The following is an 18602-nucleotide window of genomic DNA, read 5'->3' on the forward strand; positions in this document are numbered from 1 at the left end:
CACTTATAGATTGACCTTTTTTTGTACAAATGGAAGCAAATGGACCCTAATGCAGTGGTGGGGTCCAGGGACCCTCAGGGTTCCTTGAGGTGGTTCCAAATGGACACGTACAGGTCTGGAACTTTTGAGAGTGTACAAATGGAACCAAATGGACCCGTACGGGTCCATTTGGTTCCATTTGTACACTCTCAGAGTTATGAGGGGTCATTGAAATTAAAAAGTTTGAGCACCACTGGCTTAATGCACACCAAACTGGAGGTCATCAAAGTTTTTAAAAAGCTTTGAGAATGACAGCTCTAGGAGGACTTTTCTTCACCATGACATGATTAATCGGTTAACTGATAAGCAGCGTTTTTTTTAAATCTGAGAATCTTAATTTCAGATAAAAAAAAAATCCCCCAAAAAGGTGCTTAGGAGCCGAGATACAGCCTTTTTCAGTAAGTTAAACAAGAAGTGAATGGAGCAGAAAATCTTCAAATCATCATATCTTGGGTTCTGAACATTTAAAAAAAATATGTATATATATATATTTTTCAATTAATTGTTAATTGTTTGATTTAATCGGATAATTTCTTAATCGATTAATCGATTAATTGTTAACATCCCTAATTCAGCTGCTTTGTGATAACTGAAGCATCTGGACACCAGAAGGCAATTTTGATGATATAAAAAGCACAGTGTGTACTGAGTCAGACAGCTTCTTTCAATCTGTCTTCTGACTGGAAAAGCACTACTTCTTAAATCAAGTCTAACACTGGCATGAAGCAACCAATAGATTACATCGTGATCCCTGCCCACTTTCCAGAATTCTGTCCTTCTAAGTTGGAGCAGGAAGGGACAAATATTTAGACTAAAATAAAGTCTTGATGTGGGCATAGATTTGCAAGTAAGTCAGGTCAGTGTTCTAGTTAACCAAAGTTATTCATGGATATAAATGTGAATATTAATTCCTATTCATGAACATTTTATAAAACCTATTTGCCTACAATTTTGAGGTATTTCTACTTTACTTGAGTATTTCCAATTTCCAATACTTTTACTTCTACTCCACTACATCTCAGAGGCAAATATTGTACTTTTACTCCACTACAATTATTTGAAAACTTTAGTTACTAGTTACTTTTAAGATATAAATTATTACATTATAAAACATACCTTAACCACTTTAGCCTTATTTTATACATAGTCTATTTGAACAACGCGTCGCAGCGCGACGCGTTGTGAGCTTGTAGATCTGCTATTTTCGACATGTGCGACTATGAAACGTGTCTGGGCGGAAACAATTGCTTGACAGTTTGGTTCCGCATCGACAGTTTCTCCACAATTTAGAGACAAATGTGGGCACATGATCATAAATATGATGATCCTAATATACAATTGAGAGTGGCGCGCATGCGCGACCGACACGGTACGACCGACCGTGTACCGTCTACTCTCATTACGGTCCTTTTCAACCCCAAAACAAGCCCCAAAAGAAGCGCGACCATCCGCTTACAATAAGCGGACATGGCAGTTGCCAGGTTCAGAGAAACAAGCAACCAGGTTAATGAAAACAACCGCAAAGCCACGGCGTCCTCTAACATTAGTCAACCCAGTACAATGCTCGGTGCAGATAAACACTTGTTGAACCAAACAGTGCGTCAAATGAATGTCTATTTACTGCTAGTAAAACAGTCAAATTACAACAGCATCTCCTTCTAGAGTTAAACTCATGTTACTCTATACTGAGTCAAAGACACGTTGTTTGCCATTGTCTCAGTAAAGTCCACCAACATATAAAATATCATGTTCTGTCTACTGTACTATGTCTACTGGTCTTGTATGGTATTAATATAACCGTTTTTGTATGGATAGTTATATCACCACTTTTAACAGCCTGCTCAGGGACTACAGATGAAAGCTAGCTTCTGGCTAACTCTGGTTCATTACACGGATGTGAAAACCAACATGTTGATTAATGTGCTCTGTCCCTGGTAAATACATAAACATGATGGCAATACTGTTGATAATGTAATCATTTACGTCACTGCCATGCGGAAGTTGTAGGCATACGTTTATAGCCGTTAGCACTGGTTAGCCTAGGTTGTTTTTAACCCAGTTTCAGAGGCTGCTTAAAGTTAGTTTTAGCAGATCTACAAGCTCAATTTTAACAGACAAGATATAACAAATGCCATGTTGATTACAAGCTGCATTCTGCGTTGTATAATGAATTGTTATGGACAGGTCGATTATGCCTCCCACACATGCCAACAGAGTCCTGGGGCCTGAAACAAACGTAACCTGGCGTTTGCACTTAATTCATGTAAGGCCCGTACATGTACATAAACGTTCACATTTCAAATATAAAGTTCTCACCTCACGGCCACGGATGAGACAATTCTGTTCGAGCCCTCAGAAGTGACCGTATCTTCAGTATTGTTCAATAAAAAGCATTTTAATCCGATCGGTGGCCATTTTCTCAGCATGTCCACCGTATGCTTTCAACTGCATTACCCATCGGTTGGTAGGTGTACTGCACTCTGATAGAGTGTGCCAGCTATGAGCAAATGGCCACCGATCGGATTAAGATGCGTTTTTATTGAACAATACGGAAGATACGGCTACTTCTGAGGGCCCGTACATAATTATAACATCCATGGCCATGGGGTAAAAACTGTGTTTGAAATCTGAACGTTCGTGTAGTCCAAAGAAGGCGGGAAAAAATAAAAATAAAGTAATAAAGGTGGGAAAAAAGTATATATCAAGTAATATTACTCACCTCCAACTCAGACGACGAAATTAAAGTAGATCAGTGATATATGAACCGAAATCAAGTAGAACAGTTTCCAATAGTAATCTATCATCGACCGGAGAGACCTAGTATCGAGCGACCTAGCATCCGCTGGAAACAAGAAGTGACTGAGCCGAGCACTGCGGGAACGGTGAATTTAAGGGAGGGACAAAACAACAAGGGCTGTGATTGGTCTGACAAGCAGACATGCGTACATGCGAGAGGGCATCCCCGGGAATGCCCTCTCGCGTGTACGCAAGCACAGCCCCCCCCCCGCCCACACACACACGCTGTTACACGCACGCACATGCGCACGCACCCAAACAACTCTATGACGTGCACACACAAACACCCCCCCCCCCCCCCCACACACACACACACACACACACACACACACACTATTACAAGCACGCACATGCGCACGAACCAAAAATAGATACATTTGTTTTCAATGCAAACGTCATTTCACCAATTTAAAAGTTAACGAGAAGAAGTTAGCGAAATATATAACAGCAATAATAATAATAATAATAATAATAATAATAATAATAATAATAATAATAATAATAATAGACATACATTGTAATATTTATTTAACAATGAATATCAATGAATCAATTATATCAATACTGAAATTGTAGAAACACTCTGTTACAAGTACAAGTCTGGTAATGAAAATGTACTTGAGTAAAAGTACAAAAGTATCGGCATCAAAATATACTTAAAGTGTGGTAGATTGTTGATAGTATTACATTCTTCTCAGTTAGTAAAGTATGTTTACTAATGGCAGTGGATATGAATGAATATATTAATCTATTATTTGAATAGCTTGAATGCACAACATGGTACGTATGTCTATACATATGAAACACAATGTTATACATTATACCAGGGATCTTCAACAGGGGGTCCTCAGAGTTACTACAGGGGTCCGCCAAATCTTTGTGTGATATGATTTTTCTTTTTTTATATTAACCACTTGAACCCTAGTATCCCTTTTCTGAGGAGAACTTTAGCCAAAAATAGCAGATCTACAAGCTCACAACGCCTCGCAGTGCGAGGCGTTGTGAGCTTGTAGATCAGCTATTTTTGGCAAAGAGTTATAGGTGTAGAGGGAGAAAAGAGCAGCAAAAGTATATCTGAAACACCATTCTATACAATATAGAGGGGGTCCCTGCTTCATCTCTCTCTCTCAGCTAGGGGGTCCTTGGCCTGAAAACGTTGAAGACCCCTGTATTATACAATATATGCTGTACCACCCCCCAACGGGGGTCCCTGGCCTGAAAACGTTTAAGACCCCTATGACTGCCACATTTCTGTGCCCTTGTATTAGGTGTTACAGTGAATAATACATCTACAGAATGAATATATGCTTCCAAAAAAGATGCACACCTTAAAGGATTTGTCTCTCAATGATCAAGTTATTTGAAACTTGTCCGCCATCTTATCATATAATGTAACCATCCAACTATATTACATCTATGGTCTTGTATAAGATCATCCTGAACATTCCTCAAAGCCTCTTTGTTTAACTCATCACCCTATATCGGTTCATCAAACAGGTGGTATACCTAGTTTGTGTAATCTGAATCAGAACAGAAAGTCAAGACTAGTGTATAAATTATGTTAACACACATTGTTAGCACACAATCACACACAAACCTGAAAATAAGTATATTTAAAACCAAATCTTATCAGATGGGGGTCTGTGGACAAATACATGTTAATCTGCGGGTCCTTTTGTCGAAGCAGAAGCAGTACTCCCTGTCATCGTCGAGAAGGTGAAGGTGGCAAACGAAGAAGACTACGTCCTCACACTCTATGGGAAATGAAATCACTGAGTCTGAAGGGACAGCAGTTAAATAAATAATCTTTATTTATATTTCTAATTAAAGTTACAATTGTGTCCTTTCACCAGACTCCCATGAACTACCAAAACACAAAGTACAAAGTAACCAATAACGAAAATCATACCAAACATTAAAAACCGAAATAAAGAAAGTACAAATAGTCAAGGGAACCAATAAACTCTTGTGCTCTGCTGGGGGGAATAGCCGAGAGCTGGCTACAGCTCCTCTTTATAGTGTCAGGCTCTAATCACACATGAGGTGAGAAGGGGAGTGACAGGTGTCTAGCCAAGACCAGGTCAGCATAGACACTAGGACAAATAATCATTAGTGAACACATAAGCATAGAAAGACTGTAGACTGAGGTGTTAATATTTGGAATTAACTATGCTTTATCGAGAGTGAGAGCTACTGTGATACTTCTTAGCTGTTGAATTTGAATCACTCTGCTGGGACGTGCATGACAGATTTCAGTGAAGGCCTCACCCAAGTAATGCCATTTTCTTAACTTTAGTAACTTTAACCTGGCTACTGTACTTAGGAACTATAATGTATAACAGAGAACAGGAAAACAGCTACTTTAATGCGTTAGTTTAATCCCTAAATGTTGTCTTAGCTTGGCTTACTTAACTATTGTTTGTTTTACAGGTCAATCCTCATGTCATTTGTGCTCATATATGCATTGCTGAATGTTGTAATTAAAATGATCTGAAATTAGTGTCATTAGTACAGTGTTTATCAACCCTGGCAAAGGGCCCAATTTTGGGCCGCGAGTACTGCTGAGGTGTGCCGTGCCGTTTGAAGAAAGTGTGAACCCAGCCCCTCGAGAACAATAGCGGTGATCGTCCGTCAATCGATACGGCCATCATCCGTTTCACACACAGCCACGCCCGAGTCCATTTAGTGTAGCGACCATCACCCATAGGAATGCAAATATGTTGTCCTACCTGGTACTGTATAAAAGGGGCACAGGGTACATGCTTTGGCACTCAGTATTATTACTACTAGATGATGAGAGCTGCACCAGCAAAGAAGAGATGCACCCAGGGCCAGAATACGCTAAATTCTAGGTGTGCCCTGGGATATTTTGGCTATGCCAGGTGTGCCTTGGCACCAAAAAGGTTGATAAACACTGGCCTAGAGGACTAAATACAAAGGCAAAGGGCGACGCGAACCTGAAGCGATTTGTGTTCACGAGTGAACCACAAAGTGGACTAGAAGTGAACCGTACTCGGACCACCTCTGGGTGCTGAGTTATGGTTTCTCAGTCCACTTGAACATTTCCAAGTGTCAAAACGCCCAGGATCCCCTCCTAGCGCTCTACACTAGGTCCTCTAGTATTTCTGTCTACACCAATTTGTAAATCGACTGTTCTATGCAAATGTTTGCCACAGAACAGGGATGATAAGTTTAATTTGGTTAAATTAACAATGCAGATTTTACTGTGAGATGGTCGGACATTTTGGGGGGGACATTTTTAAAATGTGAATACACAGGTAGGTTTAATGGAAAATGGAAAGTTCATTCCAACCAATGAAGTCTCAGGAACTCTGAGGTCCGAGGACCAAGGTCAAAGATCGAAGACATGGTTACACCCTCGTAAACATGTCAATAGTGTTTTTCTGCCTTAGAAATATGAATAAAAAGGAAAGAAAATTAGATCATGATAGAATTGTAAAACTGAGCTATTAGTTTTATTTGGAAAAAGGCCACATGTAGTCAACACATTATATTAACTTAACACAACCAAAGGAGTACAAGGTACAAAGACCAGAGACAAAATGGACACACACACACACACACACACACACACACACACACACACACACACACACACACACAGAGTCAACATTAAAATGTCTTAATTTTAAAAACACTTAAGGACGCAGATTGACTTACAACACGTTCTACATTTTATGGCTGTTTGACGCTTGGCTGTTAAAACATAAATGAAACACACAAACAGCTCTGTACAACACACACGGCAGCCTGATTTATACTTAGTCGCACGACAGTGTCACACGCCGAAAAACAGCGAATCTACAAGATCTACACGAATTGACAAGGTGCCAATTTTCAAGTGACATCGTCATATGACAGAGTAAGCTATGAATTAAGCATGAGGATGGATTCAAGCATGAATTCTGCCTGGATACAACAAAAAAATGGTTTGGAGGAGAGAACACAAAAGGCCTCGTTTAGAGATTAAGGCACAGTGTCGACAGGAGGCGTTTTTGGAGCTGGCAGCGCCCGTCTGCCATGCACTTCTATGGTAAAGACACGCTGGCACGCTCCTCATCCCAGCATCCCGAGCATTGTGCTTCAAGCAGCAGGGACGTGCACAGATAGACTCTAGGTGGTGCTAGAGCACCTGCCCTTTGCCCTCTTGACCAGAAGTGCCCTTTTGAAAAAAAGAAAAAAAATAGTTTTTTTTTTCCAGTTTACAGCAGGGGTCTTCAACAGGGGGTCCGGGACCCCTACGGGGTCCTCAGAGTTACTACAGGGGGTCCGCCAAATCTTGATGTGATTTTTCTTTTTACCATAACCACTCGAAACCTAGCATCCCTTTTCTGAGGAGAACTTTAGCCAAAAATAGCCGATCTACAAGCCCACAACGCCTCGCGCTGCGAGGCGTTGTGGGCTTGTAGATCGGCTATTTTTGGCAAAGAGGTATAGGTGTAGAGGGAAAAAAGAGCAGACCAAGTAAACGAAAAAAAGTATAATTTACTTGAGAACCTGCCCCTCAAAATGTCTGTGCACGCCACTGGCTGGCACGCTCCTCATCCCAGCATCCCGAGCGTTGTGCTTCAAGCAGACAATAGTTCCAACTTTTGGAGAGGATCGCTGCTCTTTCGATCCTCCTGGCTGTGTCTGACAAGCCGGTAATTTACAACCCAACGTTGAACAGGCTCTATGTACAGCAGCCATATTGGAAAGAAACTGGGCCTCTTCCCTACTTCCTTCACAGGCGTTACCAATGACACTAATGAAGGCTCTGTTCCATTTAGTGTAGCAGTGGTTCTCAAACATTTTAAATTTCAAGGACCCCCATTTACACACCCGTAAGGGGCCATTTGGAACCCCCTCAAGGAACCACGGGGTCCCTGGATCACACTTTGAGACCCACTGGTGTAGCAGAGTGTTTCCAGTGAGCCAACATGCACAATATCAGCACCCCGGCTCTGCTTGACCTGAAGTAAGGAAGAGGCCCAATTTCTTTCCAATATCTTCTTGCCAATTGTTATGACAACCGAGAGAAGTCCATGTTTACCGTGGTTTCAGCTAAAAAATAGCCAATAACGCAGATGACAGGACATTCGAGCATAGCAACGGATACATCTGAACGATGCGCGTGTCAACAAACGTCGCACGCGAGGACGCTACGGACATGATATCCAAAACGTCCCTCTGCTCACAAAAATACTTTCTGTGGACTTGGCGCTTGGGCCAAAAGTTGGAATCCTTATAAAAAAGCAACAAACATACATCATTAAAAAAATCACAACTTTAAAAGATTGTGACAAGATGTATCCTCAGTCGGGCCTTAGTCCCGCTCCACTTTAGATGCCCTGCAAGCATGACATTTTAAGCCGTTAGTCTTACTGTGACATAAGACTAAACCAGTTCCCTGTACTTTAAGATGGAATATGCTGTTTTTGGTGCTTATCTAAAAGTAGTGGTTCTCAACCTGTGGGCCGTGAGAATATTGTGAGTGGGCCCCAAAATAATTGGCAACAGAATAATGATAATATAACATTCACAATTCACATGAAAAAACGTTTATTTTAAAACCTTGAAGTGAGGTTTCATTGTGATACTCTTGGAACTTAATGTTTACTACGTTAAGTTCCACTGATCCAAGCCGGAACACAATACATTGATTGATCATAACATGCTCTGAAAATGCACACGGCCCACCTATCTGGGCCCACCCAGATGGGTGGGCTTTTAAGATTTTCAAGTGGGCCCTGATCCATAAAAGGTTGAGAACCACTGAATTAGAGAGATCTGCTGATCTTTTATAATAATGGGGAGAACTTTGAGAAATGACCACAAGATCCCTCCATTACTTAAGTAGAATAAAATAAAATAAATTGCACACTGAGATTTTGGCACCTGGACGTATTGCCAAAGGAAAACAGAAGGCAATGAGGCAGGACTTTACTTATTAGACAAAAAAAACAAGGAAATGAATACAAATAAACAATACAATTCACCTCAGTAACAATACACGATACATAAATCTTAACAATGAAGTAGAAAATAGATGTCCTTTCACTTGAAATGACTGTCCCCCCCATTTCAAACTGAGCATCTACTATTTAGTTTAGTGATCAGCAGTATCACCTGCAGGTTAAATGAGGAACAACAAAAAACAATTGTGCCATCCACAGCTTGTGTAAGGGATAAACAACCTTTATCTTCAACCTCCTGTATTTTTCCCCAGACTCGGCAGTGCTCCTGCTTTCGTTGTTGTTGTTGTTTGGTTTGTTAAATGTGTGTTTAAATGAGAAATGCTAATGCTGGATTTCATTCTTATTTCCTAAAACAATGAGTGTTTTTCCAGGACAATGACAATGTGTTGGATATCTGTACTGGAGCCTCAATAGATTAGATTCATTATTCATTTGTTTGGGTATAATATTAACCTTCTAATAGGAGACTACTGGAAATGTATTCCACTGATGATAGCAGATGTACAAGCTCACAATGTGACTAAGTCTGCTGTTTTCTCAATGTGTAAAAAAAAAAATACTGAATGCCAAAAATAGGGACGCCAGTTTGAAAGTGGTTAAGAAGCCAACCTCTACTGGATAGTGTGATTAAAACATAGATAGGTCATTAATTGCAGGGATAGATTCACACAGAAACAAATAAAACGGAACAAAAAGAAACACTTTAAATTAATCAGTCAAATATGTTCTCATTAAATATGGTTCATTACTCCATAAACATAAATGTCCAGGCAGATAACCGAAATGTCATTAGAATCACGTCTTATGAAATGTATACTTCACTTTGTTATAGCATTCGTTGTAGTTTTTTTCCCCCAGTATTTATACATATATCAGCATGTAAGTTGTTGAACAGTCAACCGCTACTGTACCACTGACTGTCCCAGTTACTGATTAATTCCTATGTCACTGCTTACATTTGGTTTTAGTCTAATAATTCACTTTACTTACTAATCACTGATACTAAATGTCAGGAAGGGGCCATGGCACTTGTGGTGAGAACACAGGAAGTGTCAACAGGTGTCACCAGCAGGTGTCACCAAGAGTCAGTCGTAGTGTCACAGTGCAGGTCTGGTTGGTTTGCTCCATATTCCCTTTATCTTAAAAAAAAAAATAAACAAACAAAACATTTGGATGACAGTAGACACAGTCACTGTCGGGTAGAAACCTTGTATCTCCATCTTTTCATATTTGTTTATAAATGAAGGCGATATTTATACTTTGTCATATGACAGTGTCATATGAAAATAGAAGCGAAAATACAAGCTTGTGGATCAGCAAAAGAAGCGAAAATATCAAATCTACAAGATTGTAGATCAGCAAAAGGAGCAAAAATGTCCAATCTACAAGCTAGTAGATTGGAAATCTTTGAAAATCTTTGAAAATGTTTGCCTATTATTGACATGCCCAAAATAGTGACACCAGGTTTAAAGCGGCTAAGTGTGTCTGTGCGTTTTATAAATATTGAACCAATGAAACTTATTAACAAAGAGCTTGTGGCTAAACAATAACTACATCGCAGGTTCTTTTTTTCCATTCCCGGAACAGTTTTGGACATTCAAGGTTTCTGCCTGACAGCGATGGGCAAGGGAAATACAATTTGTGCTCATTCTCATCCTGACATGCAATCAGGACGCCGACTCGCTCAGCTGTGTCTTGATGATGTCACCGTTTCCAGCCGGTCTCCATCGCACAAGCGGATCGTCTTCTGTAGTTTGAACGCTCGTTATAAGAGATGGGTGCTTTCCCAACTTTTTAGCATTAATGGGAACATTAGCCAGACTTCAGACGCTAGGAAACAAACAGTTGCTCGTCGCCAAAGATTTAAACGAGTGGGTGCAAACCGTGGAGCAAAAGGCTCTTGTGGCAACCAATCCCATCCATATTCTTCCGTCAAATCCGAAGGTCAGCCGCCTCCCGGGATCGAGTTTTTTTCCGTCGTAAAACTCCCAGGACGAACTGAGAGAAAAACTAACCGATCTGAACGCGTCAGGATCGGAGTGAAGTCGAGAGAGCAGGCAGTGAGATTTCCTCTCAGGCATGTGTGTGTGTGTGTGTGTGTGTGTGTGTGTGTGTGTGTGTGTGTGTGATTTCTCACCAACTCTTGATGGCGAACATTTCATTAAATGTCCTCTGTGCAACGGGGTTGTCACACTGGTCGTCGTGAGTATATGTCGTCTCGCTCTACGACCTACGGCCTACCCCTCGAGGTCTTAAAATCAACCGTCACTGTAGTGATCCGAACAACTGAAATGATTGTCGTTTAAATAAAAGACCGTCCTCGCTGATGACGGCTGCCGCCAAAAAAAAAACAACATACACAAATAAATGTACATCTGAAGAGCAATAAAAATAACAAATTAAAATAAGAAAAAAAGAGGACGTCGGATTCAACAAGTGTTCCTTGACATGGACAACGGAGTGCAATTTCTCTCAGAAGGCACCGTCTGGCATCAATTGGCACATCCCACAACCCAGCTCAGTACAGTACAGTTCTGTCCAGTTCAGCTCAGCTCAGCTCAGCTGGGGGTTTAACCACTTGCGCCCTAGATCAGGGGTCTTCAACAGGGGGTCCGGGACCCCTAGGGGGTCCTCAGAGCAACTGCAGGGGGTCCGCCAAATCTTTGTGTGATATGATTTATTTTTTTACCTTAACCACTTGAACCCTAGCATCCCTTTTCTGAGGAGAACTTTAGCCAAAAATAGCCGATCTACAAGCTCACAACGCCTCGCGCTGCGAGGCGTTGTGAGCTTGTAGATCGGCTATTTTTGGCTAAAGAGGTTTAGGTGTAGAGAGAAAAAAGAACAGTAAACAAAAAAGTTTAATCTAAAACACAATTTTATACAATATAGAGGGGGTCCCTGCTTTATCTCTCTCTCAGCAAGGGGGTCCTTGGCCTGAAAACGTTGAAGACCCCTGGCCGAGATACTTCGTCGAACGACGAAGTATCAGCAGAAGCAAAAATAGCTGATCTACAAGCTTTTTTTTTTTGCAAATTTTGAAACATTTAAATTTTATAAGATAGGGACGCCAGGGTTAATGTGGTTTTAAAAACTTGGGTCGGCGACGCAAAGGTGTCGCGGGACCAGCTTGCAGGGCCAGTTGCAGACCATTTTGCGGACCACTACGAGGAGGGGGGGCTTGGCTTTACTTCTGTTGCTGCTGCCGCAGGCTCTCCAGCAGGATGAGCTTGTGGGCGGGGTCTAGGACCCCCGCCTCCTCCAGATCTTCCTCTGTGATGTCACTGGGGGGGAAAAAAAACAGCATGCGATTGGATGAGACAAAAGAAGGAACTGCGGTCTTTCGGCCCGCCCCGCGGCAGCGGGAAAACCTTCCTGATATGTAAATGAGTCAGAATGGTGAAAACATCTTGGAAAGTTCTTAACCCATTAAGACCTGAAGCCTATTCTACATGTCTCCTAAATCTCAACAGTATTCTGAAAAACGGTGGTGCTCAATCTTTTTCCTGTCAAGGACCCCCAAAATGATATGTATTTGGCCGCGGACCCCCATCTCAAAATATTTTGTTCCAGGGAAACCCCCAGAAGCACAGATTTGAGTTTTAAAATGTTCGCTTTAAAAATATATATATTCAAAGATTTGCACACATTTTCACGATTTTTCAAAAATAGAAGATATACAAGCTCATAGCGCGGCACTCGGTGCCGCGCTATGAGCTTGTATATCTGCTATTTTTGAATAGCCCAAAGTGTAAAATAATGCTTTTTAGCTCAAATAAAAAAAATGAGGTCTTAATAGGTTAAATAAAGAAGAATGCATGAATAAATCGAGTGATGACATTTTACAAACTGCATGGGCTCATGTGTGTGTGTGTGTGTGTGTGTGTGTGTGTGTGTGTGTACGTGTGTAGGGCTGTCACACTTGCAAATTTAAGTTGACGATTAATTGTCACACAAATAATTGCGATTAATGATTTCATTGTGCTTTTGGCATTGAAACATATAAATACACATTTAATTTCTGTTTGCCTTTTAGGCTTCATAATCAAACATTGCACAAGGCAGATATGACACAATAGCTTAAATATACAAAGATATCATTTAACACTTGAAAAAAATGTAAATAAAAAAGCAGAAATAGCTGATCTACTATTTCTGCTTTTTTTTTTTTACGCGTTTGAACATGTATAAACATTTCCCAACATGGAAACGATTATGCAAAAATAATTGCAATTATCTCAAATAATTGCGTTAGACGATTATGTTATAGAGCACCGAAGTCTGACGCAATCTGGTTCGCGGTTTTCCACCCCCATTCTGAATCCCCATAGACGTATTTAATATCGCGTCAAATAAGAACTGTGTTCCAAAAATAAACAAATGACCCCGGCGGTTTGACTCTTATGGATATGAAGCATCAACTGACGGTGAGAAAACGATAATGTTACTTCCGCCGAATTAGTTACATTTTCCCCAGAAACAGACTGTATCAAATATAAGTGACTGACTATCATAAACGATACAGAGCCTCCTCCTCCCTGACAATATCGCCAGGACAGTTTGTTTATTTTTGGACCACAATTCTTATATGAGATGATTCTATGATGACCCAATGTTATTCTCCATAGAGAAATTACTTTACGAACCTGGGGATGAACGAGTGACATCAGGACTTCTGTACTCTATATAATTGTGACAGGCCTGTGTGTGTGTGTGTGTGTGTGTGTGTGTGTGTGTGTGTGTGTGTGTGTGTGTGTGTGTGTGTGTGTCTGTGTGTGTGTGTATGGGTCTCTACCTGAGGAACTCCAGGTCGTCCCAGCCGTTGTGCAGCAGACCCCCCTCATATCTCTCCAGACCTAGTCTCTGCAGCCACTCTCCTACAGAAGACTCCCCCACCGACAGAGAGGAGCTGCTGCTGCCCCACAGTGCACCCTGCAAGTATATCAGACATCACACACACACATCAAATACGAGAAATACATCATATAGTATAGTACATCGCCATGGAACACTCAAACCCAACATTATACTTTAACCCATTGAGACCTGAAGCCGATTCTACATGTCTCCTAAATCTCAACAGCATTCTGAAAAAACGTATGTTTCTATATCAGTGGTGCTCAATCTTTTTCATGTCAAGGACCCCCAAAATGATATGTATTTGGCCGCGGAGCTCCAGGGACCCCCCAGAAGCAAAGATTTGAGTTAAAAAATGTTCGCTTTAAAAATATATATATTCAAAGATTTGCACACATTTTCACGATTTTTCAAAAATAGCAGATCTACAAGCTCATAGCGCGGCACTCGGTGCCGCGCTACAAGCTTGTAGATCTGCTATTTTTGAATAGCCCAAAGTGTAAAATAATGCTTTTTTCAGCTCAAATCTAAAAATGACACAGTTCCAGGTCTTAATGGGTTAATTCTACGATTATATGACTTCTATATTTAGATGATAACTTTACACTTACTGTGTAACTTACCTATTTGTACACCTAGCTGATAACTATTGTTTAGGTTAGCTATAATTAATTGTAAACTTTACTGTATAGCTTAATGCTAGGGCTGATGCAGATATTTCTTATTTATGAATGAACGATGCATTTTTTGTGCTCTGCTTGCAAGCTCTGCTGAAATAACAAAATGGTAGTATTATAGGAGTCAGGAATGAGTAAAGGAGTCCCTCACCAGTGTTGCCAGATTTTGCAAGAGATATAAGCAACCAGGTCTATGAAAAAGCAAGCCAAAATGAAGTGACTAGGCCGCATTAACACACACACACGCGCACGCGCGCGCACACGCACACGCACACGCACACACACACACACACACACACACACACACACACACAAGCAGTTTTGCTCACCTTGTGAGCTTGTAGATTTTTGAAACACATGAAACGTTTTAACTACACAAATCTTGTACAGGGGTCCCTGGCAAAAATATTTTCAGATGTCAGTACGTGGCCAAATACATACATTAATCCTAGCCCCCCCCCCCCCCCCCCGCAAAAAAAACGCAACCCGCAACCACCAACATTTACAAGGGACTTCACAGAAAGACAAGCCCAAAGTGGCTTAGAATAAGCAGACTTGGCGACACCGGCCCTCACCTCTTCGGGGAGGTCCTCAGCGATGCTCTCTGTGATGGGGTTTCGCGGGGGGAAGGTGCGGCACGCGTCCAGGCCCAACCCCCCCAAACCCCCCTGGCACCCCCTGAGAAGGGGCGGGGCCGAGGGGGCACGTTCTCGGGGGGGCTGCTGCGGCCCCCCCGAGAACTCGCTCTCGCTCAGCGTCTTGGCCATCTGCAGCACCGAGCACGACTGGTCGTCCAGCGCCCCGCCCCCGCCCCCTGCTCCTCCTCCGCCCCCTGCTCCTCCCCTCCGGAAGCCCTCCCCCACCACCAGGGCGCCGAACGGCGCACCTGCAGCAGCGGCGGCGGCGGCGCTGGCCGCCGGGATCCTGACCTCCGCCAGGTCCGGGTACAGCGGGCGGGTTTTGGGGAAGGGCGAGGAGGTGTCTGCGGCCGCGGCCGCCACGGCCATCTCCACCAGGGCCCCTTTGGGGAGCGGGGGAGGGGGGAAGTCGGGCGGCGGCCGATTCAGCGTGCTCCCAACCCCTCCTCCTACCCCTACGCCCCCTCCTCCTCCTCCTCCTCCTCCTCCAGCGCAGCCGCTTCCGTCGTCCTCCGAGGACCCCTCCTCGCTGATGGTGCGCACGGCGTGCCCCGCCGTGTGCACACGGCGCGGGTGGGACGGCCCCGAGGGAGGTTTGGTGGTCCGCGCCCCCCCTCCCCCCCCGGCTGAGGAAGAAGAAGGTGGGGGAGGGGCTTTGGCCGCCGGGGGATTGGCGGAGGAAGGAGACGACGACGACGACGGGAGGAGCTCGGGCGACATGGCGGCCGCCGATTGGTTGGGGACCCCTTCTAGGATGTAGTAGGCGGGGTTGTTGTAGCTGTTCTTGCAGACGGACGGATCGCCGTCCAACGACTCCTGTTTAGACCTGAACACAAACACAATACAGCGGTCTGATGCCCATGGACTGTTACTCTAGATCAGGGGTTCCGGGACCCCCTAGGGGTCCACAGAGTTATCACAGGGAGGGAGGGGGGCCACCAAATGTTTGTGTGATAGGATATTTACATTAACCCATTAAGGCCTGAGTCCGATTCTTAAAATGTTTTCTAAATCCCAACAGATTTTTAAAAAAATATATAAAAAATATTTTTTTTACGATTTTTCAAAAATAGCAGATCTACAAGCTCATAGCGTGGCACTCGGTGCCGCGCTATGAGCTTGTAGATCTGCTATTTTTGAATAGCCAAAGAAACCTAAAGTGACACAGATGCGTTCCAGGTCTAAATGGGTTGACCACTTCATCCCTATTCTGAACGGAACATTAGCCAGAAATAGCAGATCTATTAGCTCACAACGGCTCGCAGTGGGACGCGTTGTGAGCTTGTAGATCGGCTACTTTTGGCAAAGAGGTTTGGTGGAGAAGGACCCTAACCCAGACCCAAGTACAGAGCCAAAGGTCAAGTTTACGAAGTATCGAAGGTTTGAGTGGTTAAATGTCTGAAAATACACATAACATGAATCAATTAATAGAAACATAGTGTGTAAAATAAACAAAACATTAAGTTTAGTCTATGAAACTATCTATGAAATGTAGTGGGGGGGGGGGGGGGGGGTCCCTAATTCAACTCTCGCTCAGCTAAGGGGTCCTTGGCCTGAAAAACGTTGAAGACCCCTGCTCTAGATACATCGCCCCGTTACATATAGAGCTGTATTGAAGTGGTTCATCGCCTGATTTGAAGTTATTTGAGCAGATTGCTAATATTTTGCATAATCGTTGAAGCAAAAATAAACCCCCTCAAAAAAACCTGTTGCACCCCTAATAGGTAATGGAACATTTTGTGTGGTTGTATCTGTGCACTGCATGTGTGATTGTTGGTAAGTGCATTTGGTGTGTGCCAGGGACGTGCACAGATAGACTCTAGGTGGTGCTGGAGCACCTGCCCTTTGCCCTCTTGACCAGAAGTGCCCTTTTGAAAAAAAAGGGAAAAAAAGGTTTTTTTTTCTTCAGTTTACAGCAGGGGTCTTCAACAGGGGGTCCAGGACCCCTAGGCCCTAGGGGTTCTCAACCTTTTCAGGCCGCGACCCCCAAAATAATGATATTATTTCCCGCGACCCCCCGCGTGCACGCGCGCGGTCCCGTTTGCACGCGCGAAGGTTATTTAATTATAATAGGTTATTTGATAATTGTTTATTATCAAAACATTTTTGCAAAAAGTGGGTAAATTGAGTAAATTAACTAATAAAACATGAATTAATGATAACATAAAAAAATATTTTGTTTAAAAAAAAAATATATATATATATATATTTTTTTTTTTTTTTTTAATTCACCAAAAAATCTGGTGACCCCCCCAAATTATTTGGCGACCCCCCTGGGGGTCGCGACCCCCAGGTTGAGAACCACTGCCCTAGGGGGTCCTCAGAGTTACTACAGGGGGTCCGCCAAATCTTTACGTGATATGATTTTTCTTTTTACCATAACCACTCGAAACCTAGCATCCCTTTTCTGAGGAGAACTTTAGCCAAAAATAGCCGATCTGCTATTTTTGGCAAAGAGGTATAGGTGTAGAGGGAAAAAAGAGCAGACCAAGTAAACAAAAAAAAGTATAATTTACTTGAGCACCTGCCCCTCAAAATGTCTGTGCACGCCACTGGTGTGTGCTGTATGCGTTGTGTGTACATTGCAAAGTGTGTTTGTCAGTAAATGCGTCATGCATACCTTGCAACAGTCTCATCCTTGACACTTCTCTCTCCTTCCTCACTGAGTTTCCCCAGTTCTCCAAGAGGCTTACGACCCAGAGACGGCCTAGAAAACCACAACATATCAGTTAGGGGTGTGTAAAAGTGACCAAAATGAAATGTATTTACTATAATTATATTAATAACAATTATTCAAATATTCCACCACGCCCCCCCCATATCAAAAGTCCCTAAAATTCGATTACCTCCTGTAAACGCAAAATAGAGAATAAATAAATATTACACCCATACTAGGTATCCTCTAAAATGTAGTTACTATGGTCAGGGTTTGGATGACAAGTTAGCCTTTGCAACAGATTTTGTTTTGTAAAAAATAAATAAATCCATCCCTAAAAAAAAAAGGGATTATCTCTCATCTACACTGGTTCAACATTGCCTCAACCACTTAAAACCCCTGTAGTCGTAGAGAACTGGACCCAAGTGGTTAATATTATTGTCCTTGCATGCCAACCTGTGACCAAAAACTAATTCACTGGGCTATTGTGCAGGATATTAAGCCACATTTCTATTTCACCTATAAGGACGTGCCATTTTATTTAGCCTATGTTAGAGTCAGTTACATTAAATTCCTCTCTAAAAAAGTTAAGATGGAAAGAAATCTGAGATTTTCATTTAGACTTTGTTGCTTCACAAAAACACAGCATTATTTTGTAGAGCAACAATAAAATATCCTTTAGGGGGTTGGGCAGATAAGCGGTTCTCCTGTTCTCAATATATATACAGTTCTCTGGTTCTCAAGTTCACAAGAATGCAACAAAAAAAAAAGGGGAAAAAATAAATATTAAACAGGACAGTGTACTGACTTGACGTATTCATGTCCGGTTCTAGGAAGCATGGTGCTCTTTCCTTTGGGACCCCCGGTCTCATCTTTGTCCACGCTGATCCACTCTGCAGCACAACACACAGCATTATAACGTACACCGTTCACATTATACTGGTCACTGAATGTAGGATAG

The 18602-nt window shown here is 42.4% G+C and overlaps 1 protein-coding gene and 1 long non-coding RNA gene across 2 annotated transcripts in view; one reads left to right on the top strand and one right to left on the bottom strand.

Moving 5' to 3' along the window:
- Nucleotides 1-5922: 5922 nt before the first annotated feature.
- On the top strand, nucleotides 5923-10708 carry LOC311049905. Its single transcript, XR_014601253.1, has 2 exons — nucleotides 5923-6954; nucleotides 7440-10708. It is a non-coding gene; the product is annotated as an uncharacterized lncRNA (long non-coding RNA).
- Nucleotides 10709-11633: 925 nt separating this feature from the next.
- inppl1a (inositol polyphosphate phosphatase-like 1a) overlaps nucleotides 11634-18602 on the bottom strand; it is a 73379-nt gene continuing 66410 nt past the window's right edge. The window contains exons 23-27 of the mRNA XM_084065489.1: nucleotides 18450-18534; nucleotides 17606-17692; nucleotides 14923-15811; nucleotides 13609-13745; nucleotides 11634-12097 (exon numbers count right to left, since the gene is read on the bottom strand). Coding sequence (XP_083921615.1) covers nucleotides 12001-12097; nucleotides 13609-13745; nucleotides 14923-15811; nucleotides 17606-17692; nucleotides 18450-18534 — 1295 coding nt within the window. The 3' untranslated portion in view covers nucleotides 11634-12000. The remainder of the gene's footprint in view (nucleotides 12098-13608; nucleotides 13746-14922; nucleotides 15812-17605; nucleotides 17693-18449; nucleotides 18535-18602) is intronic.

This window comes from Gymnoscopelus microlampas (assembly GCF_963454915.1).
Source record: "Gymnoscopelus microlampas genome assembly, chromosome: 8".
Lineage (NCBI taxonomy): Eukaryota > Metazoa > Chordata > Actinopteri > Myctophiformes > Myctophidae > Gymnoscopelus > Gymnoscopelus microlampas.